A 26,144-nucleotide genomic window follows, 5' to 3' on the forward strand; every position below is an offset into this window, starting at 1 on the left:
GATGTAGAGTTGTAGGGAACATAGTACAGGAAATACCATAGTTAAAGCTCACTGAAGGACAGATTCCCTCCTGTCCCAACATGAAAATCAGCAACAAATTCTTGTCAACCAGCAGCTATTATGTAGGACAGGAAAAAAATAGCACCAAAAAATGCAGATTTTCCCACAATAATTATTAAAGAGAATGACAACCATAAAGACTTGCCATAGAGCACTGCCCTCTGGTATTGTCTCTGAAAAGGAAATCCTGGTCACAGTGGGGAATCAAGGACTGAAACTCAGGTGCTTGGGCTCCCTGTGTCACTCCTGGCAGAGAAACTCAAGGTGGCAGTGCCACGAGCAGGAGTGTTCTAAAGCCATGTTGTCCATGGCCACCTGCGGGCAGTAATTAAAGTTTGCCAGAGTTCAAGATCCTGAGATAGAATGTGGCTTTGAGATTTCATTTAAAGGAGCCTCAAGCCCTTCCCGGGTGAGGAACAGCTGAGGTCAGGTCTGAAAAATTTGGTTTTTGTGACTGTATCTAACCATTTACCCCTGATGTAACCACACATTCCTGTTCTTGTTTGCAACAGAGTCAATGACAGTGATGACCTGGTCATGACAGAGAGTGAAGTAGGGAAAGTGGCACTCAACATTGAGAAGGAGATGTTTAATTTGTTCCAAGTGACAGACAACAGATACAAGAGCAAATACCGTAGCATCATGTTCAATCTCAAGGACCCCAAAAACCAGGTTTGGAATTTTCTTAAACAGTAAACTTGTATAAAAATGTGCTTTTGGGCTTGAATGGTATGCCGGACTCTACCCTCAACATTAGGAGTTTCTAAATAGAGACTTATTAATTAAATGATGAAATGTTATTATAAGGCCATTCAAGCATTTTAATGATATTTTTATCTAAGAAGTTCGAAGCCTGCTTTAGTTGGTGATTGGTTTTTATACAATTGGAGCATTTGATGTGATGTATTTATTATATTTGGGGTTTATTTCATCCCTGATTTCTGGTTGCTGCTCCTTTCCAAGTTTGCTTATTAGTAGGTGATATTTTTAACAGAGAATTAAGAAACTGGAGCAGGTTTTGCCTGCCCAGCACTGTTAATATTGTCAGTTACCTGAGCAGGCTCCCTTCAGCATGGCAAAAGTTTCTTCTGTTTTCAGGGACTTTTCCATCGTGTCCTTCGTGAGGAAATCTCCCTGTCAAAACTGGTGAGAATGAAGCCAGAAGAGCTTTTATCTAAAGAACTGTCTGTGTGGAAAGAGAAACCAGCTAAGACAGTAAGTAACATAATTTTCCCTATGTTGTTAAATACAAATTAATGGCAGGTTTGCCAACCTTTACCACTCATTATACATTATTGCACCATTTTCTTCCTAAAAACATACTAATAACACTCAGTTTCAGTACACTTCTTCCCTACCACATACCAAATGATAGCAAAGTACAGAGTAAATTAAATATATGGAGCTTTTACCAACACTGTTTTGTTTCTTTCAGGTGGAGTCAAGAAGCAAATCTCACGAAATCAAGAAAACGGCTGTAAAACGGGAACATGTGCCTGCTGTCAATATGGAGGACTCTCCACCAGTATCTGACTCTGATGTGAGTACTGGGGCTGTTCCTTCAGAGGAGGATGTGGAGGGGGAGCAGTGGCAGTTAGGGCTTCAGATCTGGGCAGATTGTTTCACTGAGCTGTGGGGATATCATTTGCCCACTGGGTGTGCTATGAGCATTCCTCAAGTGTGAAGGACTGCAACAGCTAGTGATAGGTGTATTTTGCAGGCACTTCAAAAATGCTATATACTTTTCAGCCCTTGATGTCAATTCTCAGGAAAAGCTTTTCTTTCTGAACATGAACTCTGCTTTAAAAGCACTGAGGCTTGAAATTTGGACACATATCATGTGATAACTCTGTCTAACATGATATGCTTTAAGCAAGGAATTTTATGTATTCTTTAAAAAAACGGAATGGACGGATTTGCAAGTATTTTTTTATTGTTGAAGTTAATGATCAGCTGTGATATTTTTTGTGTTTAATCACTTTTAGGAACAGCAGGAGTCAACCCGAACTGCACCCAATTTGAACAGTCCTCCTTCTCTAGATGTTTTTAGCAGCATGTTGAAGGATACAACAAGTCAGCATCGAGCCCATCTTTTTGACCTGAACTGTAAAATCTGTACAGGTATTTATTGACAATGCTCACCTTGGGCAAAATAAAAGAACTGTTACTTAAGTGTTGTTTGTTTATTTGTTTTTTTGAAATAGTTTCTCCAAACTAATATTAAATGCTAATCAAAACCGCTTGATATAAATCTATAGGTCAGATTTCTGCATCAGAAGATGAAATACCAGCTAAGAAGATGAAGTCAGGGCCTTCTGCTAAGAAGGTGGAGTCGAAATCAAAGCCAGAAGTGCAGGCCAAGTATGAGAGTCCTGCAGCAGCCCCGGCAGCAGAGCCTGACAAAGAGCCCGTCGCTGATGACGCAATGGAAATTGATGTTGAACCGGCAGCAGAAACAGTTTCCCAGCCAACCACAGAAGGCACTTACATTCCTACAAGCCAGAGCCAGAACAGCACAGACTCTGCTGTACCTGAAGAGGTCTCTGCTGTCACTGCCTCCTGTGCTGGCCCTGTTGTCACAACCGTAACGGTTTCTGGCAGAGACCCCAGGACAGCCATGAGCAGCTCCTCTACGACCGTGACACCGGCCCTGCGTCCTGGGCCCGCAGCTGACAAAGTCTCCACGGGGGAAACCAAACAAGAAACTTCCAAACCAGTTATGACTGTCCCCAAATCAATATTAACCAAACCCTCTTCCTCACCAGATCCCAGATACTTGGCAGTTCATCAGTCACCCAACATCAAGTGCGTATCCTCAGCAGCTGCCACATCCCTCCTGTGGCTTTCTGCAGATTCCCATGTGTCCCATATCCTGTTCTCTTTCCTTCAACCAAAAGGCTTGTTTAGGTTAAAAGTTCAGGGAGCCTGATTCACATTTTTAAAATGCCATCTCTCTTCGTTTGCTTTCTCTAGCTTGGTAAAGTTTTCAGAGCATCAGTGTGTGTGCATCAACAGATGCGCAGAGTATCAGCAAAGATTCTACAATATTCCAGCAGAGAAATAAACTTGAGGGTGTCATGCAGACTTAGAAGTCTGAATATACATTAATATCTAGAAAGACAGTGCATGGGAGAGATCGCTTAGAGGCATTTCCAGATTTTCATCCTGTATTAAAATACTCTTGCATCTAAATACGAATTAAAATTAACCAATTGGTCAGCTTGAAAGGAAGTGGATTTCTTCCACATTCTGAGTATACACAATAGTAAAAATAAATATTGCTGAGTATATCTTTTTGCAATTGCAGTTAAAATAGTTTTATTCATAGCAAGTTCTTTTACTTCAGAATCGCTTTCAGAAGGATATTTACTTAATTAGTGAGAAGTCTATAATTGGTTTTATCAAAGTCATACTTTTTGGGACCTCTTTGCTTGCCTGCAGCGACAAGTTTATTTTCTGCTATTCCTTGATTTTTTTAACTAATACCAAGTTAATGGAAAATACTAACAAAGCATCTAGTAAAAATTTTGTTACTTATTCAGAAAAAAGTATCAGATCAATAGGAGGAGGGAAGAAAATTTGAAATAAAGGGCCCTCATTGGCATTTGTAACCTTTCTGTTTGGATTTGTTTTGCAGTGCTTCAGAGCCTCGCTCACCTCAGGACAGCGACACTTCCCTCTTTCTGTCTCGTCTCAACACCATTTGGAAAGGATTTATTAACATGCAGAGTGTGGCCAAATTTGTCACTAAAGCCTATCCAGTCTCCGGGTGCTTTGATTATCTTAGTGAGGTGTGTGTGTGTCTGGAATGGTCTGTGCTGCAGTTCCTGGTGCTAGAAAGGCTGGGGGCACTGTGTGTTTATAGAGTTATGTTAGAACTGTAGCAGTGAAACCAGTTGGATGATACTGTTCTGAGAGGGTGTACTTTCAAGTAATGAGACAGTAGAAAGGTTTTTCTTTCTCTTGTTTTCTCTCGAGAGCATTTAGGACTTCATATTGTTGCTTGTTCTTCTTAGTACTGCTTTTGCTGAAAAGAGTTTCACTGTCCTCGTGACAGGAAATTCACCAGAATTCAAATAACATGGGGTCACTGCAAATGTGGAGAAATGCTGTACTTCAGATAGCAGCTTCCCTATAAAAGCCTATATATATGTATATTATAATTTCCCTGTGAATGCCAGTAATGGGCATAGAGAACTATTTGATGTGTTGCTGCTCTCCATGTTTGGGCTGTGTATCCTGTGGGCCTTTGGGTCACATGCCATAATTAAGCACCTCCAAATTTAGGAATAGCCTGTCTAAATTTAAAAACATACATACAAAAGTCTACTAAAATTTGACTATCCACTGGGCTATTGGGATGGGGCAACATGCACTGCCTTTTTTGGTTCTAATTTTTGGTTTTTCTCACACTACCATGTAATACTTCTTGTTTAGGATTTACCTGACACAATTCACATTGGTGGGAGGATCTCACCGAAGACAGTCTGGGATTATGTTGGCAAACTCAAATCTTCGCTTTCTAAGGTATTCACTTAAAATCCTTTGCAAAACCCAGAAGAAATAGACAGCAATGTAAATGACAACTTTTTATAATACAGGGTAGTAAACAGCAAATACTGACATAGATCACACATGGAAAATTACCTAAACCTCTTCTTTGAAATTTTTTATTTATTTTAGTAATGTGTTTATTGAGCTGTAAACGTTGATCGCTTTCCTGCACAGTAGTTAAATCTTCAAACTATTTACTAACTGAAATACTGAAGATTGAAATTCAAATAGTAAAGAAAAGGAACTTATAATTTAATATATTTTAGTATTAAAACCACTTCAGAGGTGAAAAAATTATAGACATTATAGAGAAAAACATGAAACTAAGAATTTTTAATTTCTTTTTCATTTGAGCCTCAAGGTGTTCAGTTTGATGTAAGATACACAAATAATTTGTGTTTCTGAAAATGACAAACCTAATTCTGTTTTAATGTTGGAAATTGAACAGCGGTAGTCTTTTAAATCCAAAGTGTTGTCCTGAAGGCATAGTTGGAGTGATAACTGTGCAGTTTATTTTGCCTCTGGAATTTGCCCTTTACCATTTCATTTGCTGGTATGTTGCAGGTTGAATTTTTCCACTTTGCTTTTGTATTCCAGGAATTGTGTTTGATTCGTTTCCACCCCGCAACAGAAGAAGAAGAAGTTGCCTATATCTCTCTCTACTCCTATTTTAGCAGTCGTGGTCGTTTTGGTGTTGTAGCTAATAACAACAGACATGTCAAGGATCTCTACCTGATCCCCCTGAGTTCTAAGGACCCAATTCCTTCCAAACTCTTGCCCTTTGAGGGACCAGGTAAGCACAAAACAGGGGAGGTTCAATGCTAGGTAAAATCACAAGACAAAAGGCAATCTGAGACAAGCTGTTGAATATTAATTAATTTTTTATATTAAACCAATTTTAAAGTACATAATTAGGGAAAAACTGGAAATCAAACTCTGCTAAGATAAAATTGTCCAAACTTTAGTCTTTCCAACAAGATGCTCATATGTCTTAGGAGAATGATTTTACATGTAAAATCAAGGATGTGGAACAGCCACTATATAAAAAAAACCAAACAAAACCACAAAAAACTCCCACCCTATTATCAGCAACTCCTAAATTCACAAATCCTAGACCTGTCCAAGCCATTCACCACCTCTTAGTTCAAGCAGGAAACTTATTCCAGAGTGGAGTCAAGAAGTCAGAGTGAAGACAAAGGTAACATTTCTGGTGCTTCCACTGCATTGTCACTGTCCATGCTGAGTCAATCTGTACATGCAGTGTGGGACACGAGGTGTTTGAAATGTGCTCTTCTACTTGGATCAAACTAGTCAAATCACTGGCTTCGGAAAATCTGTCCTTTGGGGAGAAAGGAACCCATTCCTTCCTTAGGGTTAGATTCTTCTATCTTTAGATAAAATTACCTGTAATAGTGTTTGGTGAGTTTGCCCCATGTTGAACATGGTGACAGAAACACTGAGAATGAATTTATTCAACTGTGAAACACCCACCCCTCTACAAAATTTGGAGTCATCTTCATCTAAGGATAAGGAGATGCATATGCTTAGTGTCCAAAGGATGTAGTTTTTATAGCAAATACCAGGTTGGGAAGCTGAAGAGCTGCAGGCTGCAATGAAGGCAGAACTGCGTTGTCGTGGCCATGGCTGGCTCTGCATGGTAGGTATGGAGCAACCAACAAGGAGGTCACCTTTCTCAGTCAGGGGGCTGGCTGAGCTCTGCCCCTCAGATACAAGTGTAGCACAGAACTCAATAAAGCGCTCTCAGAGCTTTAATGCAGGAGCAACAGTGGCTGGGACAGGTTTTCAACAACTGGAGCATCAAGAGTTAAGTGCTGTCCCTTCCTCCGTGAGATAGCCAAGGGCACTTGCTCTGCATCCCCAGACAAGATTTTTCTCATACACTTCAAATCTCTTTTATCTTTCCTTGAACAGTGCACAGACTAGGTGATTGGTTTTAGGCAATAGCTACCAGCTTTCTGTTCTACACTTTTTTTACTTCTCCATTATGGGTTTCATTTGAAATGAAACTTTTTACCTTGGATTGAAGGTTGGCACATGTAGCCAAACTTTACTACTAGTAAGAGATATTTTTAATGTCAGACTGGTTTTGCTGAGTTTCAAGTGCACGAGTATTTCAAAACTGGAAGGAGTTGTTCGGAACAAGTTCAGGTCTCATCTGCAGGTGTTCATGGAGGCAAATTTTGCAAGTCAGGTTTTCAAGTTGACGTAAACAGTTGTAGGCCAAGTAGATCAAAGGTTAGTAGGAACAAGGTTCCAAGGGCAGGCAGGCCATGAGATGGAACAGTTTCACAGAAGATTCACTAAAGAGTTCTGCCATCAGGTAACACTTGGACACTCCTGTGGCAGCCATTATCTGAGCTGTGCTAAGCTGAGTTGTGTTTTAAAAGCAGTGAAAAGAATCAGGTAAGCTGTTCCTCTTGTTTTGTGTATGTATGAAAACCACAACATGTAATCCACACCTTTTTAATGACATCTGTTGGAATTTACTGTGTTTTCTTTCTTTCACAATCAATAAAAATATTTTGTGGAATGTGGTCATTGTCTCCTTAAATTTAATCGTGTGCATTCCAGTAGAGTATCAAGGCCTGGAAAAGCATTGCCTTTACATGGTCTATCATATTTAGATAAATATGAGCTGAGGGGGGAGGAGGGAGAGGACAATCCAGCCCTGCCACTCCAGAAATCTTAGTCAGAAGATATTCCAGCTGTATAAGGCAGTTCCATCAGGCACGTATGGATTAGGAATTTCTCCTGTTTTCTGATGGGTTGGAGTTGGAACACAACTGAGGACTGCAATAGTACCTAGAAGATCTGCAGAAAGCATTGATGTGGGCAGCTTAAAAACACAGGAATATGGAGGGTTATGCTGATTTATATTTATTAACTCAGATACTTATTACCAGATTTTGTGTGTCATGGGCTCTTCTGCACTGTCCTTTTGCAGTGGTTTATGGTATGTGAATTAAGTCTCTTTCACATACACATTACCACTTCCAGTTGTAAAAGCTAGTATAATCAGACTTAATTACTAAAAGGAAAGTGATTTATTGAGGGATTTAGTGGTGATGGGAATGTAACAATTATGTAGCTGAATTTTAATAAAACAGACATAAATATATATATATATATATATATATATCAGCAAAGATTCCACAAATGCTGGTATGTCTTTTGGTAGTTTTTTATAGGGACTGTGAGTTTTCATAAAGTACGAAGGCATGAAATCTCCTCATGCTGTTGGAATGGTTTTAAAAAAACAAATGCACCAAAATGTTACCTGAGCTGTGAATGGAGTTTGTTGTATTCAGCTGAGCAGATTTCATTAGGAAAAGCAGCAGCAGCAGAGAAACATGGTGTTACAAACCTGAGTTTGTGTGCCAGTCAGTTCCACTCAGCAGAGGAGCCTGAACATGGAGCCATATCAGTGCTGGGAGCCATCTGAATTAAGGGGGCACAAGTCTGATGGCAATTGTCAATTGCTCTCATGATTAATTGGGACAGATATTTAAATGGCAGTGATAAGATACAGATAAAGTCTTTTGTTGGCCTCTGCAGTTTACAATTCACCACAGGTGTGCTTAGTCCCTCCCTTGGGTCTGTCAGGCACAGGCAGAAGCTGTGTCTTGAACAGTGCAGGTCAGCTTTTACCAGCTGCTGCTCACAGGGAAAGATGGGGCCAATATACACCATATAAAAATGGTAAACTTGATCTAATGAAGAAATGTATTTAAGGCCAAAGAAAGTAAATATTAATTCAATACTAGTGTTTAGTAGATCCTGTTTTATTGGCTTTAGTTACGGGATGTAACTCAGTAAAACCTGACTGGGGATTTCAAATGCATAATAGGATAATAACTGTTATAAATAATTTAGCACTGAAAACTACTAACTCTGCCAGCACAGCTTGCAGCACTTTTAAAACCTGTGTTTGTGAAAGGCAGTCATTTAGTAGTAATGACAGACTGCAGTCAACATTTCGTTGTTCCTAAAATTAGGCACTTAACCTATTTATGGATATTGAGATAGAACAGGGTTGTGGCCTTTGAAAGCTGCTCTGACCATATGTCTTCATTGAAGGAATCATGTAGTATTTGATCTCTCAGAACTGAGTGTAGAAGTCATCTTAGGCAAAATTTGTAATATTTGTAAAATTCCAGTATCAAAATGTAACATTTTAATGGATTTATTCTATGATGACTAAGTTCTAAACACAATAATTTATAACTAATGCTATTAACTTGCTGCTGGAATTTTTTGCCTTGAAAGTGTATTAAAATTTTACCCTATTTTAATTAGTGACTTGATTTCTATTTCTTACAGGAGTTCAAACCTGATTTCTCAGTAATTGCTATTTATTAGATATCCTGCCTGATGGATTTTTGACACCTGTTTATTTCAGTTATTCAGTGTTTGAAATTCATTGTGACTAATTGCATAAATCACAAGTCTCTGCATGAAATTTGGTAATCAAAACATTTAACAACAGCAGAACAGCAAATGCCTACTGGCAGTTTCTGGGTGAACTCCTGTTTGTGAGATGCTCTGCACTGGTCAACACCTACCAACTGGGAGTTGTTATTCATTAACATAAATTTAGGAAAACAGCTGATGTGTTTTCCTCTCTAGATGGTAAATTTAGGGATCCCAGTAAAACTTCTGAGTTGTTTCACCAGATTAATGTATGTGTGATGTGGTTTGTTAATGGAATGTATCTGCTTCTGTGGGGTTTGGGGGTTTTGTTGGTATGAAAAGGTTTTTGGTGCTAGTCATTAGATATTTAAAATTGTTGCTTAGTGAGAAGTTGATTTAATAAGAACAGGGACCATATATATAAAAATCTCCTACTTACGGGATCTTGAAGGGTCAACATAGGTCAGAGCACTCACATTGCCATAATAATGAATATTATCTTTAATTTCACAGGTTATTTTATATATCTATATTACTGCTTCCCTGCTGAATAGAAGCCATTACTAATGGAACATATAGGGAAGACAGTGCACTTAAATGAGGGCCTTTTAAAGGCCATTTAGTCCAGAAGTGAAAAGATTTTCTACATTTCCCCCCCCTGTATGTTACAGGATTTAGTCCCTGCCCTTCATTCTAGGCATGTTTATCTGCCAGTGGGACTGTGCTTGTAGGAGGAAAAAATACGGAGACAGGCCTGCAGCCCTTTGCATTTTTCCTCTTTATCTGAAACTTTCTTATCATTTGTGGATATACTTCTCCTTCAAGTCTGAAGCTCTTCACAAAGGAGCAGTTCTGTTTATTTTGTTTTTTACTGACCTACCAAGGCCTGATTCCCACCCTTTGGCCAGCAGCTCCAAGGCCTTCTCACCCCCACAGCAGGTGCTGGCACAACCAAACACCTCTCCTGGGCTTGCTTGGGACATCTGCAGTTTCCCTGCTTCTCTGGCCTCTTAAAATAATGTCTGGCTGGAAAACTGGGAGTAATTACCAGCTTTTAAACACTGTTTCCAAATGCTGTTTGATGTGATCTTTTTTTTGCCATTGTTGGTGTTTGTTTAACTTGGAGACAGACAAAATGTTTATAGCTTGGTGTCAATGTGGCCTTTTAGCACAGGTTATATGACACATAGCAATGTTTAGTCCAAGTTTTTTCACTTGTCAGTATCTCAGTGTATATTTGCAAACTAAATGTAAATATTTGCTTTTTCAGGAGGAGAGGTGGGGGTAGTTGAGCAGTAGAAACAATGTAAAGATACAAAACTAACAGCTTGCTGGGGTTTGAACTTTTGCAGAAACACTTTAACAATGATGCCTGATGCTACCGTCCTTTATTAAAAATATTGAGGAAGGAATTTAAACTTTTAAACTTACGTATAAATACACGTAAAAAGTAAGAAATACAAATGCATATGCTTGTGGACTAATGAAAATTGCTAATAGGTCTGATGGAATTTAGAAAACTGTTACCTTTATGACTTTTGTACTTGCCACTTTGTAAAATAATAGGTTTCTACCGAAAGCATCATTAAATTCAGATTTTTACATATACAATCTTTGTGTTCTCTTTCAGGTCTTGAATCATCTCGGCCAAATTTAATCCTTGGGTTGGTTATCTGTCAGAAAGGGAAACGTCCTGCCACTGAGACAGAAAAAATGGAGGAGAAGCGAAGTAGAATTCAAGCACATGAGGAGGCTGAACCATCCCTGTTCTCTAAAGGGCCTCCAGCTTCACAAGAGAAGAAAACTCCAAAATACACACTTTATTCAGGAGACTCCACAATGAGTACAACACCACCTGGATCTCCTCCTCCACCTCCACCCCCACCTCCCGTTCCAGACACCTCAGCAGTGACACCTTCAGTATTGAAAATACTGTCCTCCATTAAAAGTGGCCCCACAACCACTGTGACCCCACCGATTTCAACAGCTGCTCCTGCAAGCAGCACTGCCACGCACTCCTCATCCTCAAAAACCGCCACGCCTCTTGAGCACATCCTGCAGACCCTCTTTGGGAAAAAGAAAACTTTTGAGCCTCTTGCCAAGGATTCTGCAACTGTTCAGTCTTCCAGTCAGGAAAGTCAAGCTGCAGCAGATAGCGGGATGTCAGCGGTTCCTCTGCTGGATCCCATTGTGCAGCAGTTCGGGCAGATGTCCAAGGACAAAGCCATAGAGGAGGAGGAGGATGACAGACCTTACGATCCTGAGGAAGAATATGGTCCAGAGAAAGCCTTTGAAACGCAGACTGGTGAGAGTGACAAACGCTACAGTGTGGAAAAGCCATCTACTACAGCAGAACTAGAGGATGAAGCCTATGATCCAGAGGATGAAACTATCTTGGAAGAAGCAAAAGTTACTGTTGATGATTTACCCAACAAAATGTATACAGACAGTAAAAGCAGTTCTTCAGAAGCGTCTGCTTCATTTGTGTCTGATTTATCTGCATCCTCCTCCTTGGTAGAACAGCAAAAAATGTTGGAAGAATTAAACAAACAAATAGAAGAACAGAAAAGGCAGCTAGAGGAACAAGAAGAAGCCCTCAGACAACAAAGAGCAGCTGTTGGTGTTTCAATGGCTCACTTTTCAGTGTCTGATGCTTTAATGTCACCTCCACCAGCAAAAGCTTCCCTAATGAAGCCTGAATTATTCCATCAGGACCAGCAAGCTACACAAAAAGTAGATTTACCTTCATCTTTAAATCAGCAAGCACAAGTTTTAAACCAGGGCTGTGACCCAAGGCAGAACAGAGATCCTCGACAGGCTCGAAGGATGGTAACAGAGAATGACAGTGCTGATTCTCGAATGAAGCCACAGGTAGTACAGAATGAGATATCCACAAGAGAAGTCCCTCCAGCGAGTTTTCCAAATGCTTTGCAGACTTCACTTGGTAAGGAAGATAATTCTTTAATTTCCACTACTCAGCCTGGTTTTACTGCTGACAATTGGGTTTCAAGTGAACAGACATCTACAGTGCCCCAGAAAGAGACATCTAACAGCAAATTTGAACACACCATTCAAGTTACTTTGGAAAACTTGAGTCAAACAGCTTCTGGAGATCCTTCTGCTTCCAAACCTATACGTAAAGTGCTGCTTCCAACCCCACCAAGTACATCTTTTCAGCCTAATTTCTCCACATCAAATGACAGCCCATCTTTGCAAGATATGCATCAAGTGTCATGGTCAAATGAGTCAAAGGAAGCAATGGGAAGGGATTCCTTTTCAAACACAATGTTTCCTCAGCAGGAAAAGGCAGCTGGACACTTTGAACCAGAGATGGGTCTTTCATCAGTGCAATATGATGAACAAAGAAATCCTCAGACTCATCAGTTTGTAGAACAAACTGAATCTGCACCAGCTCAGAATGAGGGTGGACCTCCCCCACAGCACTTTGAGGAAAACCGAGCGTTTTCTATGTCTGGACAGAAAGGAGGCCCTCCAATGATGCTCAATGCACCTGGAGGACCTCATGGACCTAATTTTAGAGGGCCAGCACCACAGTTCTCTGAAGAGCATGGTTTTCCAAATAATGATGGGCAAAGAGGACCTCAGTCTGGAAGATTTGGAGGTCAAAAGGGTCCCATTCCTTCCTTATTTTCTGCACAGCATGGACCACCTATTTTTGGTGATAATAGGGGCCCGGCTCCTTCTTATCATGGTGGTCCAAGAGGAATGTCACCATCTCATTTTGAAGATCATAGGGACCCTCACATGGAACAAATGGAATTCTCAGATTCCCAATACGATGAAATGATGGGGCCTCCAGGACAGTTTGAAGGACCAGATTCCTCCCAGTTTATGGGAAACAGAGGACCTTCACCTTTTCCTTTTGGAGGTCAAAGACGACCCCCACCTGGTCAGTTTAAAGGACAGAGAGGAGGCCCTCAGTTTGGAGGGCCAAGAGGTCCAGCCCCAGGTCATTTTGGGGGACCAAGAGGACCTCACCCTAATCAATTTGAAGGGCAGAGAGGTCCAGCTCCAAATCACATGCCTGGTCCAAGGGGACTTTTGCCACAGCCATATGAAGAACGTAGAGGGAGCCCACCACCCAGATTTTCCAACCAGAGAGGTCCAGGACCACATCAGTTTGGAGGACCAAGAGGAGGCACACCTCCAATGTTTCCGGAAGAAGATGAACCTCCTTCTAGATTTCATTACCAGGGTCAGTCACCACAAGGTATGAAACCACCCCCAAGACCACTCCTGGACCTTCCAAGCCATCCAACTCACAGAAAAGAGATGTGGGAGGAAGGTGGACCATCTTCATCTCTTTCCAATATGTCTGGACAAGGACCTGAGTCGGAAGGACAGTGGCCCACATCTGACTTTCGAGAAGGCAAAAATCCTGACTATAGAGGCCAGACATTTGAAGGGAGACAGAGAGAGAGATATGAGGGAGGAAATAAAGATAAGGGTTTAGATCAGCCAGAGCTTCAACAAGCAGATAATCGCCAAGGTAGAGGCTTTGAGGAAAGACGAAGGGATCGAGAACATGGCAGACCTTGGGAAAGAGACCGTGGCAGAAACTGGAACAGAGACAGGGACTGGGAGAGACACAGAGAGAAGGAATGGGATAAAAATAGAGATAGGAGCCAAAACAAAGATAGAGACAAGGATTCAGAGCGGGGTAAGGACTGGGAAAGAAGCAGAGACCGAGATAGGACAAGAAACAGAGAGAGGGACTCTTACAGAAGACGTGATAGAGACCGATCGAGAAGCAGAGACAGGGATCGCGACAGAGACAAGGACAGGGACTGGGATCGGAGCCGGGAAAAGGAAAGGGATCGAGACAGAGATCGAGATCGCGACAGGGAAAGAGGGAAAGATCGCAAAGATAGGAGTAAAAGTAAGGAAACTGGTAAAGAGACAAAGCCAGAAACACCGAAGGAAACCCAGAAACCAGTGGAAACCGAAGCTTCATCTTCCAGCAGTCAGTCATAGAACTGTGACTGATACTTCCCACAAATAATACACTTTGGCAACACAGCAAGGACTGCACATCTGTAAATACTGTACATACTCTCACCTTTTAAAAAATTCTGTTGTAAAACTAGCCTTACCCAATGTACTGACAAATAAGCAATTTTTGAACAACTGTGAATGAAAATAATCAGATAGATGAAAAGCAAGAACATATTGGACTTTCACTTGCTGCATTTTGTGCATAATGTTTTTCTTATAAAGATTCACAACGTTAACTGTACTGAAATTTTGTTTTTTCTACTTGCATCTTTATCTTAAAGTTTCCATTTACAGTACACAAATGGAAAAAGTCTAAGAAGAGCATATTGCTTTTTAAGATTATAAAGTTATGTTTTCCAGTAACTTGAATTGTAATTTTATAGGAGAATTTAATCCAGACCTGAGGAGCCATACCTTTACATCTCAGTTTTGTGATATTTCAGTGTCAAAATTGTTCCTACAGCACACACTAAAAATGTTGGTGTCATGTTTCTTTTACAATGGAAGGGTCATGTGTTTAGGAAAAAGCTGCAAAAGAACAGTGTTAATAATTACTTGTGACTGATGGAGGATTTGAAAATGGAGTGTTATAAGCTTAAAGTGCACTATCTTCCTTTTATATATACGTATTTTGGGTCTGGAATCCATCTGTTAAGTGTACAGCAAAGAAACAAGTCATATGTAGTTATTTTTCATGAGGTTTTAAATATCCCATGTTTACAAACCTGTCATTAAAGAAAATACAGGAGTAGCACCTTTATAACCAGCAAAACTTATAAAAGCATCAGACATTTATTTTGAAAAGTTGTAAACCAAAGGAAGAGAGAGCATTTGGTTAAATAGGCCACTAAATCTGTTACTTCAATTGAACTGATTTAGTGGAACATTTTTTGGTTTTGTTTAGATTTTGCAGAATTTTTCCACAGATTTAAGAAATGTCCCAATTTGATTGAACTTTTCATTATAGAAGTGCTCTTTCATTCTAAAAGGGCTCTTGAAAAATAAATGATACTGTTCTTTTGTTAGGCCCTACTTAGGCTGGCAGTGTATATAAAACTCTCCACTGAAAAAGACGCAGCTGCATTAAAGTTTAAATTATGGTGGTACATCATGTTGTGAGTGAAGAGGGACATTTTTCATGGTGAAATACATCACATTGCTACTTTCCATGTAGTCCTCGAGCACGTAATTCTAAAGTGTGAAATAAAACCCCAGGAGTTTATTTGAATGTGAAAATTGACCGTTGGGTAAATATTTTGATATTTTGCTAAGATAGAATTGGAAATGTAAAATTAGATTCCTGTAAACATTTTGCATCTTGAGGACTATATTACAGGTAGCATGTGTGTCACCACAGTCACATTGGTGCATCCTTGAGGTCCTTGTACATCCAGGATTTGCTGGCTGAAATGATCATCTGTGTCCTGAACTCGAGGGAAAACGGTAACATGCAAAGAAATTGTATTAAATGCAAACATCAACTACGGTGTAAGATTTTTTTTCTTAAAGAGATGTTTCTAAGTTAAAGACATTCATAAAAAGTATGCAAAATGTGTGTTTGTTTAGGTTTACTTGATAGAAATTTCTGTAAATTGTATTTTATATGGCAAAATATATCACTGTACATTAAAATATGGGACTTCACAGGTTTTTGTTACTGTAAGTAGAATAAACACCTACAGAGAGCTGTTGTCCATTTCTTAAATGTGTATGAGTATATTATTTTCTACATTTTGCTATTTCTCAACAAACCACAAGAGACTGATGGCACAGGGGTTTTGTTTCCTTGTAGTTTAATGACAGATGTGTTGCAGGATGTCACAGCAGTGTTTGATTGTGGGACCTCTAAAAAAATAGCAAAAATCTGTGCTAATTATTATTTTTTCAGTTTTAAGGCATCCCCTAATTTATTTTGAAGGGTTTTTTTTCTTTTTTTTACATTTGAATCAGAATGCTTGGAATTTAAAGATTTTTACATCAAAACTGAAGGAAAAAAAGTATTAATTCAGGTCACACCATTTATGAATTTCTTAGCTTTACGTTTTTATGAAATAGATGTGTGGCTTTTCATCTTTTAGGACGTTCTTTAGTAGTTTGTGGGATCTGTTTTTGCTTTGGGATTGGTAAATCCATCCTCACCGAGATCAAGTAGCAAAAAAATCAACAGCATAGGCTCCAGTGACTTTGTTAAACAGAGCTTTATGTAGTTAACAATCAGCTGGAGTTGGATTTTGCAGCAGGGTTCCTCCACAGCAGCAGGCGATAAAAGCCAGGCTGAAGCCAACATAACAATTTAACTCAATTTACAGAGACTAAAAATGGTACTGAATGATTGTCCTGCATTGCAAGAAAGAGAAAAACAATTCTCTGGCTTTGTCCAAACTTTTGATTAACATGAAAGAACTCACTATTTTGAGCTTTTGTCTATGTTTGTACTAAGCTAACATAACAAAGAGTATTTTGATAAATCTTTTTTTCGCAAAACCCCCTGCAAAGTCTTGACCAATATAAGCAGAAATATTATTTCTATAAAAGGCTGTACTGTTCCAGCTGTGGGCATTGTGAAGGGGAGTGTGGAAGAGGATTAGAGAAGCAGGAAAGCGTATATTGAGTTCAGTGTGCACAAAACTGCTTTTAAAGTTCCTGGGTTTGCGTCTAGAGGGAAGTCACTAGTGAGACCGTCGGACTGTAGCTGCATTTCATGGAAATGTCAGTGCACACTGCCTTGGGACCATTTTTCCTCTCAATTTTCCCATCCGTGCCCCGGGGCGGGATGGGCCGGGGACCCCTCGCTGCCCCGCTCGGGCTCTCTCCGCGGGGCTCGGGGCTGAGGCGGCCCCAGGGCCCTTCGTGGGGAGCGACCAGCGATTCCCGTTAACCCAGCTGGTTTTGTTGCCTTTTCCTTCTTGCACAAGTTTGCCTGCGCCGTGCCGCCGGTGATGCTGTTGGTGCAGGTGGGGCAGTTCCCTCAGCGCAGCCGAGCCCCGGCCGTTGCTCTCTGTGACCTTTCCGTTAGCGACAAAGCCAAGTAACAGAGTTCAGCCGTCGGCTAAGCAGCCAATAGATTTAATTAATTAAAGTTTAGCATAACAGCGTGTACTCAGCCAAGCACCGCAAATCAGCTAAAGCAGTAAACCGTGTGTCCAGAACCTGAAAAACGTCTGTAAACACACACTGCAGCAGCACGTTCTCTTCCCTTATCTCCTCACAACACCGCTGCCCCTCATCACCGCCGCGTTCAGCCGGCCAGGGCTCCGCTCCGGGTCTGTTTCAGCCCTGAGGGGGCGGGCGGGGGCGGGGCCGGCCCCGCCTCAGGGGCGGGGCGGGGCTCGCGCGGCCCCGCGCGCGGGCGGCGGTTACGCGCAGCCGTTGGCGGCGGCGCGCGGCGCGCTCGGGCAGCGCTCGGCCGGGCTGAGGGCCCGCGCGTCCCCTCCCGCCCCCGCCCCGCCCGGCCCCGCCCGGCCCTGCCCGCCCCGGCTCCCCACGGCTCCCCCCGGCCGCGGGGGCCCCGCTCCCGCCCGCCCGGGCTGCCCCGCCGCCGTCCGGGCGCTGTCTCAGGGGGTGCCAGGCCGCAGAGTGCCCGCAGCCTCCCCGCCGAGGCCCGGGCGGGGACAGGTGAAGGCCGTTTGTCGTGAGCAGCTGTGCTGGAGGGGGAGGGAGGGTCTCACCCGGGGGGGGAGACATGGTCAGGGTGTCAGGTACCCCGCCAGCGGCAGCTTGGTCCCCACTCTGTTACCTCGCCAATCAGTGTTAAGTGCAATTTTTTCTGCCTTTGGGTTTTTTTAATGGATAGTACTGACAATTGTTGAAGGTTTTATGGTTTTCTGTTGAAAGGGACATTGGTAACTGATTAGGTTTGCTGTAGCCATGTCAGGATCAGCCCCCGAGGAGCCTCAGACCATTCCTCAGAGCCCAGCTAGTGTTCCTGACCCCGCTCCCGTTGCTGTCGGACCTGGAGGCTCAAGTGACAGTTCCTTTGGTGAGCAAAACCTTGGCTTCGCCACCCCCGAGGCCAGCCTGGTGGAGATGATGGACATTGAGTACACCCAGCTGCAGCACATACTTTGCTCGCACACGGAGGCGCAGAGTAGTGAAGGTGAAGTGGAAGCCAGGCTCAGCGCTTTCTCCTCGCCTGGCCCCTCTGCAGACCCCCCTCTGCAGCAGCCCTCCCCCAGCACCAGTCAGGACGGGGGCTCATCCAACAGCTCTGGGAACCAGTCGGTCTGCCCAGTGACCTGTCAGTCAGGGTTGCCTTGTGACAGCTACTGGCCGAGTTCTAACCCGCACCTGGGCTATGCTGACCTCCAGGAGCTCAGGATGATGTTACTTAGCGAGTCCAACCTCCCTGTGAACCAGAGAGAGAAAGCGCCCAACAGTAGTAGCTCTGTAGAAGTCTCGGGATGCAGTGTAGCAAAAGCTAAACAGGGTGAAAATTTCTTGGGGGAGAATAAGGAAAACATATTTGTTGAAAATTCGGCACTGGCACCAGAGGTTAGATCTAAACCTGCAGTCAGAGCTCGGTTGGAAGACAGATTCAACAGCAGCCCGACAGAAAACCCCAGATGTCAAGAACCCCAAGAATCTGGAGTAACTCTTAACAAGTGTGTTGCAATTACTTTTAGTTTATGTTGTTAAACTATGTATCATGTAGTTCAAAAGTGATTTGCTAAGTGAAACCTATGAATAGTGCTTGTTTTAATATATGAGAAGGATGGGTTGGGCTTTGTTAAACTGTGCCATCAAATGTGGCTGCGACTCCACTGAGCTCAGCTTAGGCCCCTCTGTTTATTTCATAAATGGTACAGCATGGAGTTCCAAAATGAATTACTTTATGACTTTATTCTTGATAACATGTACTGTAAATAAAGGTGAGAAAACATTACCTAGTTTTAATATGCATCTTGCTAAAAGCAAAGTAGGTTTTTGATAATATTAAAATAATAATAATAATAATGATGATGATAGATTCGGGTTATAATGTGGAGGCCTGACTACGGGGGAAGCTGGAGCAAAAATATTGTTTTACAACCTAACCCTGTACCTATCTTAATGTGCTGACAAAATGTTTTATTGAGGCGTGAAGCACCTTGTTATTGCACAGAATAAAATACCTCCTTGGCTGATTTTTCTTTTATTTGGCCCCTGAAGTGGGCAATATAGCAGTAACAGTGATTTCTGTTTACAGTAAATGAAAGTGGTTTCTTGGTGATAGTTTCTAGAATATTTGTAGCTGTACTTTATTTCTGCACTCATTTCCAAGCAGTCAGCCTGGTATGTTTTCTGTGTTTGTTTGTTTTTGTCTGAAGTTTAGTGACATTGATCCGCCAGCCCTCAGAAGTGGTGGGTGTTCCTCTTCACCAGCAAGGGAACAGGTGTGCTGCACTAGGGAAAAATAAGGCTGCACCTGCCACACATTCCTTACCATTTACTTACCCGTTCTTTACCATGAATGCATGTTCTGCTGCTGGAAGTGCTAACCCTTCCCAAGCACAGGTAACTCTCCTCTGCCGCCTTCCAATGCTGATTGTATTAACTTCCTGGGTGTAGTAGAATTCTGAAGGTTTGTGGTAGAGTGTGGCTGGGTTTGAATAGGGATGATCAGAATGATCTGAAATGCAATTTATTTATTAATCTTTAAGACAATCAAGTCACTTTTGTGGCATTTGTAATTACGTGTGTCCCAGTAATGAGCAGTAGGCCATCAGATCTCTTTTTTCCTGGAGTTGATCAGTGTATCATCTCTTTCATCTGTGCAAGACAAGAAAGGGACCATTTTCTGTAGTTCTTTTCTTCCTAATTCATTTTGGTGATAAAAATATTTCCCTCTCCACAACTTGTAGTAACCTCTGAAGCAAAAGTGATAGCATGGCACTGAGAAATGTCAGAGGTATCCCCAAAATTCATCACTCTGTCAAAACCCCATGGTTGTGTGTATTTGGGATTTATTCTGACTGAAGAAGTAATTTAAGAAGCTAACAGAAAGATATCAAAATAATCTATTTTATTTTAATATATATAGTCCTATAAGTATTTCCTTTTTGTTTTCACAGACCTGTGGAACATCTTGCACTATTTTGGAAGCTGCCAAACATCAAGACCTTGGGATACCCAAAACATTTCCTTTTCTCTATCAGGAAGTTGAATCCACAAAACAGACAGTAGGTGCTATAAATAAAGCTTTGCCTGAGGAAGTTTGGATTAAAGTTGGAGGTAAACCATTTATCTTCTTTTCACTTAGTTTTCTCTTGGTCTTCAAATGTGAATTTTTTTTCTGAATTCTTTTCTGGAATTACTATGATTTTAGTGAATGTGGGAGGTGAGGTTTTTATGGCAAAAATGCTCTATAGGCAGCATGGGGCAAGATTTCTCCAAGGCCTTTAAGTTTAGCTGTACTTTCAAAATTGTTTAGCACTTCTGGCTTGAAATGAGGAGACTTGAGGTTACAAAGTACCTTTGAAAACCTGAGTCTTGGGTTAGCAGCTGGTTTCTTTAGAATCATAGAATCATTAAGGTTGGAAAAGACCTCCAAGATCATTAAGTCTAGCCTTTGAGCAAACACCACCAAACCCCGTGGCAGAGGGGTACATTCTTTGACCCCAAAGCTGATCCAGCAGACCCAGCCAGTATCAAACTGAAGAACATTTTAAGGGCTGCCTCAAGGGCTCACCAAGGGCAGGAACAATCTCAGTGGGCTCTCTGAGAAAACAGAGGCTGTGTGGATTTTGGACTAGCAAGCAGTGCCTTAGGTCTTCTGCAGGACATGTCTTGCTGTAAGAATCAATGTAGGCTGGCAGTAAAGCTTCAAAGATTATTCCACATAAATAAAGAACCAAAAGAACTTTCCATGATCACTATTTTCAGGTTGGTGGGAGAGTAACAAATAGGTCATTCTTTTCATTTTTATTTTTCCAACAAGACACCTTATGCAAGCAAGCCATAAACAGAAGTTGCAGCCGGATAAATCTGTTGGATGCAAACATGGATCGCAAACCTCTCGGTGAGATTCGGAACGCCCGGGACAACAACCAGAGCACTGCAGCTGCCCAGGGCCCCTGGCAGTCAGCACAGCCCAGCTCCAGTGTGCCGGTGCAGAGTGGTTCCCAGGATGGAAGCGCCCAGAGGAGGGAAAGGCACAACCGCCTGGAGAGAGACAGGAGGTAATTCTGGGAGCAGGGGCCGTGAAACACCTCTTGAAGCCTAAAATACTGGTACTGCAGTACTCTGATTATCCAGAGTAAATGTAAACTTCACATGTTTTGTGTTAGCTCCAAGAAAAAGCAGTGCAGGAGGGGAGGGTTTGGTGTTTATTGGAGGGGAAAACAAATCTCTGTTTCATTGTGGTCGTCTTTTGTTTTCACTCTGTAAACAAAAAAAAAGAGATTTCAAAACATTTCACCCATTCGGTAAAGATAAGGTGACTTGTATGTAACAAAAGTAATACACAAAGCTTGTAGCAAACACAAAGCAGTCCCCAAATCCATGGCTTGTTGCACATGTGAGCAGTCTTCCTGTTTTCTGTATTTTTCCCTTCCCTCTGGCCCGTGGTTGATAACCTTGGGTGTTTGCCTGCAGGCGCAGGATCCGGGTTTGTTGTGACGAGCTCAATCTCCTCGTTCCCTTCTGCACGATTGACACTGACAAGGCAACAACTTTGCAGTGGACAACTGCATTCCTCAAGTACATTCAGGAAAGGCACGGCGACTCCCTGAAGCAGGTTTGAAATCTCATTTCGTTTTTGGTCTTGATAAAAATGGGAAATCCTTTAAAGCTGTCATAACATGTAACTGAGATGCAAAGCTTCTGCTTGACGCTGCTAGTGAGGGACCCACCATATCCTTGAACCTTCCTTTAAATTTTTATTTATTTCTTTCAGCTGAGCTCACTAGTGAGAAATTACAGGCTGTCCTCAGTCAGTATTTTCAAATTGGATTTTAAAATTAATTTTTTTAGTTACACAATTCCTGAGCATGATCCTATTTGGACAACAACATGAAATTAAGGTCATCTTAAATCATTCCTCCCCTCCTTAATTTTCTGTATTTTCTGCCTCTTTCATAGGCTTCTAGTTAGTTCAGGGAGGGGGATCACAGCTAATGCCCACAGGCTATTGAGTGGGTGAGCAGAGTTAAAGGGTTACATGCCTTAAAAGCAGCTCCTGTTCTCCTCAGCAGTAGTTGCAGCTCCAGAATAATACTGGCTCTGCTAAGAATTTTAGGAGGGTGTGTATTGGAAAACCTGCTGGTCTAGATGTGGAAATGGCCCCTCCTCCTTCCTATTGAAGGCACAAATGAAACAAAAGCATCCATCTCAAGTAAACATCTACATTAAATATAACATTTATCTTTTGTTATTTTATTTTTTTTTTTAGGAATTTGAGACTGTGTTCTGTGGTAAAACAGGCAGGAGACTAAAAATTGGAAGACCAGACTCGTGTGTAATGTGTCCAGCACAGGAAAACCGCACAGCGATGGAGACCAAATAGCCTGACCTGCCCACCCTGAATTGTGTGACAGTAGTGCAAACTGTGTTTCATTCTTTCCATTTACATGCTCAATAGGAATTTGAAAGTGTAACTTGTAAATATATATAAATAGAAATGTAAAAGAAACGTTCTCTATTGCAAATGGAAATGGAAGGTAACTACCAGCAATGGGAATCTGCCCTGTTCAAGGGGCTTTGGGACCAGAAGCTACAAGAAAATGTCATAACTAATTATTTTAATCCTTTAGTTATACAAAATTTCCTTGTCATCCTGCTTAGGGGTCTCATTTAATTTTTTGCTTTTATTTTATTTTTTTAAGATGATGCAGTACAGATTGGGAGAGTTGTAGAACTTCTATCTTCCTGTTATTTTAATGGCTAGATGCAAACTCATTCTTCCAGTGTATAAAGAAACTGAAGTTACCATATTATAATGCCCATTTTTCCATTTAAAATGTAAATATTGTATTGGTTATTTGAACAAGTGCATAGTTTCTAAACTGTGTGTATTATGAATTTTGCATTTGCATACATATTTAACATAATTAGCTCCAAAGAGTAGTGCAATGGTGTTGGCATTTTTAAATTCAGTCCTATTTTTAATGTCTGCCACACAACTATCCAATAGGTTCTTGTGTTGTTACTTTAGACCAAAAGTGGAATATTTTAAACAGTAGATATTTAAATGCACAAACTATTTTTATATTTAAACAGAAATATGATGCTTCGTTCTTAGGCTTTGGCATATAGGACAGAAATAGAACTGTGTGTGAGCTGAGAGTGGCTTTATTAATTTTTTTAAATAGATGATGCTAGCAAGTTTTAAAGTATAAAAAGTTCTACCAAAATTAATACTGGTTTAAATCACGGATAAGAGCAATTTTGCAGCAATTTATGTCCAAACAATACTAGTAAAACCTAGTTCTGGAAAATGGAGTTTAGCCAAGTTAATTTGATTTGTATAATGACACTTACAACATCACAAAGAAAAGGTTAAAAAAAATCTTCTTTTATTTTTACAACAGTTCAGACAGGTGGTTTTGGCTGGACTTTAAAAGAGCATCCTTTCTTAGGTGGGGTTCCATCACAATTACTGTGCAAATAGCTGAAGTAGAGGTCATGAAAATGCTGTTACTTCATTTCCTTCGTTATCATATGGAAATATGCAAAAATTCTTCCCTGGAAATTAAAATATTTACATTATTCCTTTTGCAGAATTTGCTTGCAAGAGGATTACTGTTTACTAGTCTTGGCAAATATTTGAGGTGCAATCTGAAAATTTCTAGCTGGCAGCACAGACTTAAGCAATGGTCATTCCTTAGGCCAGAAGGTTCAGATGTTAAAATACAGGATATTGAAATGCCTGATTTCCACTGATGGAAGAGGCAGCTCGGTGCCTGAGTGTCATAACAACGTGTCTGAGAGCACAAACCTGCAGGACTGAAGTCAGTGGGAGCAGCACCAAGGAATTCAATGAAAAAGGCTCAAACTTTCTTAGCAAAAAGTCGTGATCTTTAGTACAGGGGGGGTGATGGTAAAAAGGAGCAATGCTTCCTCTTGCAGGTCTCTTGAGCAAAGGGAGGAAGGAAAGGTGAGGTTGTTTAGCAGTAAAAATTCTGGGAAATAATTGGGGGGAGGAAAAGATAGTCTAAAGCATCTTTTAATTAAAGTTTTCATCTGATGCTTTCTTTTTCATAGAACTGTGTCAAAGTCTCCACTTAATAGAATAGAAGGAGCATCTGTCCTTTTAGCACTAGAAGGATTCTGTTTTCTTACAATGCACTGTTTATTTAAATATTCAGTCACTTCTTCACTTCTTGTACTGTTGGTTTATGATTTTTTGGAAGTTGATGCTGCGACAGCTCCCATGCAAGCCGACGTGTCACATATTCCTGGAGTTCCCTGAGCCCCAACAGTGCCAGGAGTCCCAGGATCCCCTGGCAGCCCGGGTTCACCCTGAGCACCATCACGGCCATTTTTAGTAATTCCAGGCACACCAGGTGGTCCTAAACAAGAGAGGGGAAAGATACATGAAATATTTCCATCTTTTCTTTTTTAATATCTGTATATAGGTGTTGATTTTAGAGATCTTAATATACTTTGAGTGTCTGTACATCACACTTGTTATGGCCTGTTGAGTACAAGGTGTTTTCAATAAATTTACCCTGAATCTGGAGTATGTGCTTTGGATTTTTTTATCCCTCATTTGGTCAAGGGATGTTTTGGCTATGTGAGCTCACAGTTTATCAACATGGATTAATTTTTTATGGAAGATTCTGAGACAATGGGGAATAAATATTATAAAATTTTATGGTATAGATTTTGTGGAAGAATTTAACATGGGTGTAAATATTTTGGCTTTATGAAATTCTGTGAAGGGAGAGCCTGATTTTGGTGCAGTTTATTCATTGTACAGGTGTAGTCCCAATTAGAAAACTGCTTAAACAGGTGAGCAAAATAAAGAATATTCTTCCAACTTTCCAATATATATTAATTAATTTGCATAAATTAATCTTGAATATTTTAATAAAGGAATCATCAGGAAGCAGGCACCATCCTTTCCCTTAATCTGGAGAGCCTCAGAGTTGTCACACCTTTAAATGAGTGATAACAATCCATTGCCATCAGCAGGCAGAGCTGTCCCTCCTCAGCCTTCACTTGAGCCATGGAGCATTCAGTGCTATTAAATTATTATTATTATTTCCCCACACTTACCCTGCAGCCCTTGGTCACCATCAGGCCCATCGATGCCTTGGCCCACAGGTCCTTTGTCTCCCTTTTCACCAGGGTCACCTTCAATCACAAACACAATTCCACTGTCAGCTGTGCTCTGCAGCTGGAGCCACCAAGAGGAGCTACAAATCCTGGGTGCTGCAGGGATCTTTGCTTACATGGCACCCCTCAAGGTGCAGAACTCCACCCAGAGCTCCAGCAAGGCTGATCTCTACTCCCCAGTGCTGAATTCAGTACAAGTTTATTTCAGTGGGCGTAAAAGAGAAGCAGATTATTTCACTCTGAACTTGCCTCTGGGTCCAGGATCACCAAGCTCTCCTGTTGGCCCTCTGTAGCCAGGGGGCCCACGAGGACCAGGATGCCCAACACTCCCCGTGCTCCCAGGAGGGCCTGGGGGCCCAGCTGGGCCAGGCCGTCCCGTCATTCCAGGAGCCAAGGGCTTCCTCAGGTTAGCAGCCAACAGTGCAATTTGCTCTGAAAAACACAACCAAACACTGCATCTCCAACATCTGCACTCTTTCTTTAGGCAGAGCTTCCTGCCACTGCTCCTGGCAGGAGGGAACAGTGAATCTGTCCTTTCTGCTTACCTGTAGCTTTTTGGGGTGTTTTTCATCTCCACAGACAGAGATAGCAATCATAAATCTGCAGGGCTGATTATTCCTGTCTCTAAAACCACTTCAAAGGATGTATGCTAACAAATTACACTTAAATAATTTCCTGAAATAAACTTTAACCTCATCCCAAAGGGGGGATGTAACCTCCAATGCAAAACAGTCACTTTGAATAAAGAAGGACACTCCCTGCGGACCTGCTCCAAGGAAATGAGGTGCACTGAGGAGAGGTGCAGCTCAGAATGACACAGGTTAGGG

At 41.4% G+C, this 26,144-nt stretch overlaps 3 protein-coding genes across 5 annotated transcripts in view; 2 read left to right on the plus strand and 1 right to left on the minus strand.

The window, feature by feature from the left end:
• Positions 1-15,746, plus strand: part of DIDO1 (death inducer-obliterator 1) — a 47,311-nt gene extending 31,565 nt beyond the window's left edge. For 2 of the 3 annotated variants that reach the window (XM_009093114.4, XM_050982156.1), the window contains exons 9-17: positions 573-732; positions 1,159-1,275; positions 1,496-1,600; positions 2,046-2,181; positions 2,319-2,865; positions 3,698-3,851; positions 4,498-4,587; positions 5,212-5,407; positions 10,676-15,746. In XM_009093114.4, the coding sequence (XP_009091362.2) occupies positions 573-732; positions 1,159-1,275; positions 1,496-1,600; positions 2,046-2,181; positions 2,319-2,865; positions 3,698-3,851; positions 4,498-4,587; positions 5,212-5,407; positions 10,676-14,040 (4,870 nt within the window). In that variant the 3' untranslated portion in view covers positions 14,041-15,746. Of the gene's footprint in view, positions 1-572; positions 733-1,158; positions 1,276-1,495; positions 1,601-2,045; positions 2,182-2,318; positions 2,866-3,697; positions 3,852-4,497; positions 4,588-5,211; positions 7,171-10,675 lie in introns of those variants that run through there. The other variant, XM_050982157.1, reaches the window with a different exon arrangement.
• A 2,035-nt stretch (positions 15,747-17,781) lies between these two features.
• TCFL5 (transcription factor like 5) lies at positions 17,782-22,567 on the plus strand. The gene is made up of 6 exons (XM_009093115.4): positions 17,782-18,662; positions 19,368-19,554; positions 20,112-20,271; positions 20,978-21,218; positions 21,634-21,775; positions 22,430-22,567. The coding sequence occupies exons 1-6, from the start codon at positions 17,929-17,931 to the stop codon at positions 22,541-22,543; spliced, it is 1,578 nt and encodes a 525-aa protein (XP_009091363.1). The 5' UTR covers positions 17,782-17,928; the 3' UTR covers positions 22,544-22,567.
• A 1,805-nt stretch (positions 22,568-24,372) lies between these two features.
• The window catches only part of COL9A3 (collagen type IX alpha 3 chain), a 33,203-nt gene continuing 31,431 nt past the window's right edge, over positions 24,373-26,144 (minus strand). The window contains exons 30-32 of the mRNA XM_050982163.1: positions 25,567-25,749; positions 25,258-25,335; positions 24,373-24,548 (exon numbers count right to left, since the gene is read on the minus strand). Coding sequence (XP_050838120.1) covers positions 24,373-24,548; positions 25,258-25,335; positions 25,567-25,749 — 437 coding nt within the window. The remainder of the gene's footprint in view (positions 24,549-25,257; positions 25,336-25,566; positions 25,750-26,144) is intronic.

The sequence above is a fragment of the Serinus canaria genome, chromosome 20 (genome assembly GCF_022539315.1).
Source record: "Serinus canaria isolate serCan28SL12 chromosome 20, serCan2020, whole genome shotgun sequence".
NCBI classification, from domain to species: Eukaryota; Metazoa; Chordata; class Aves; order Passeriformes; family Fringillidae; genus Serinus; species Serinus canaria.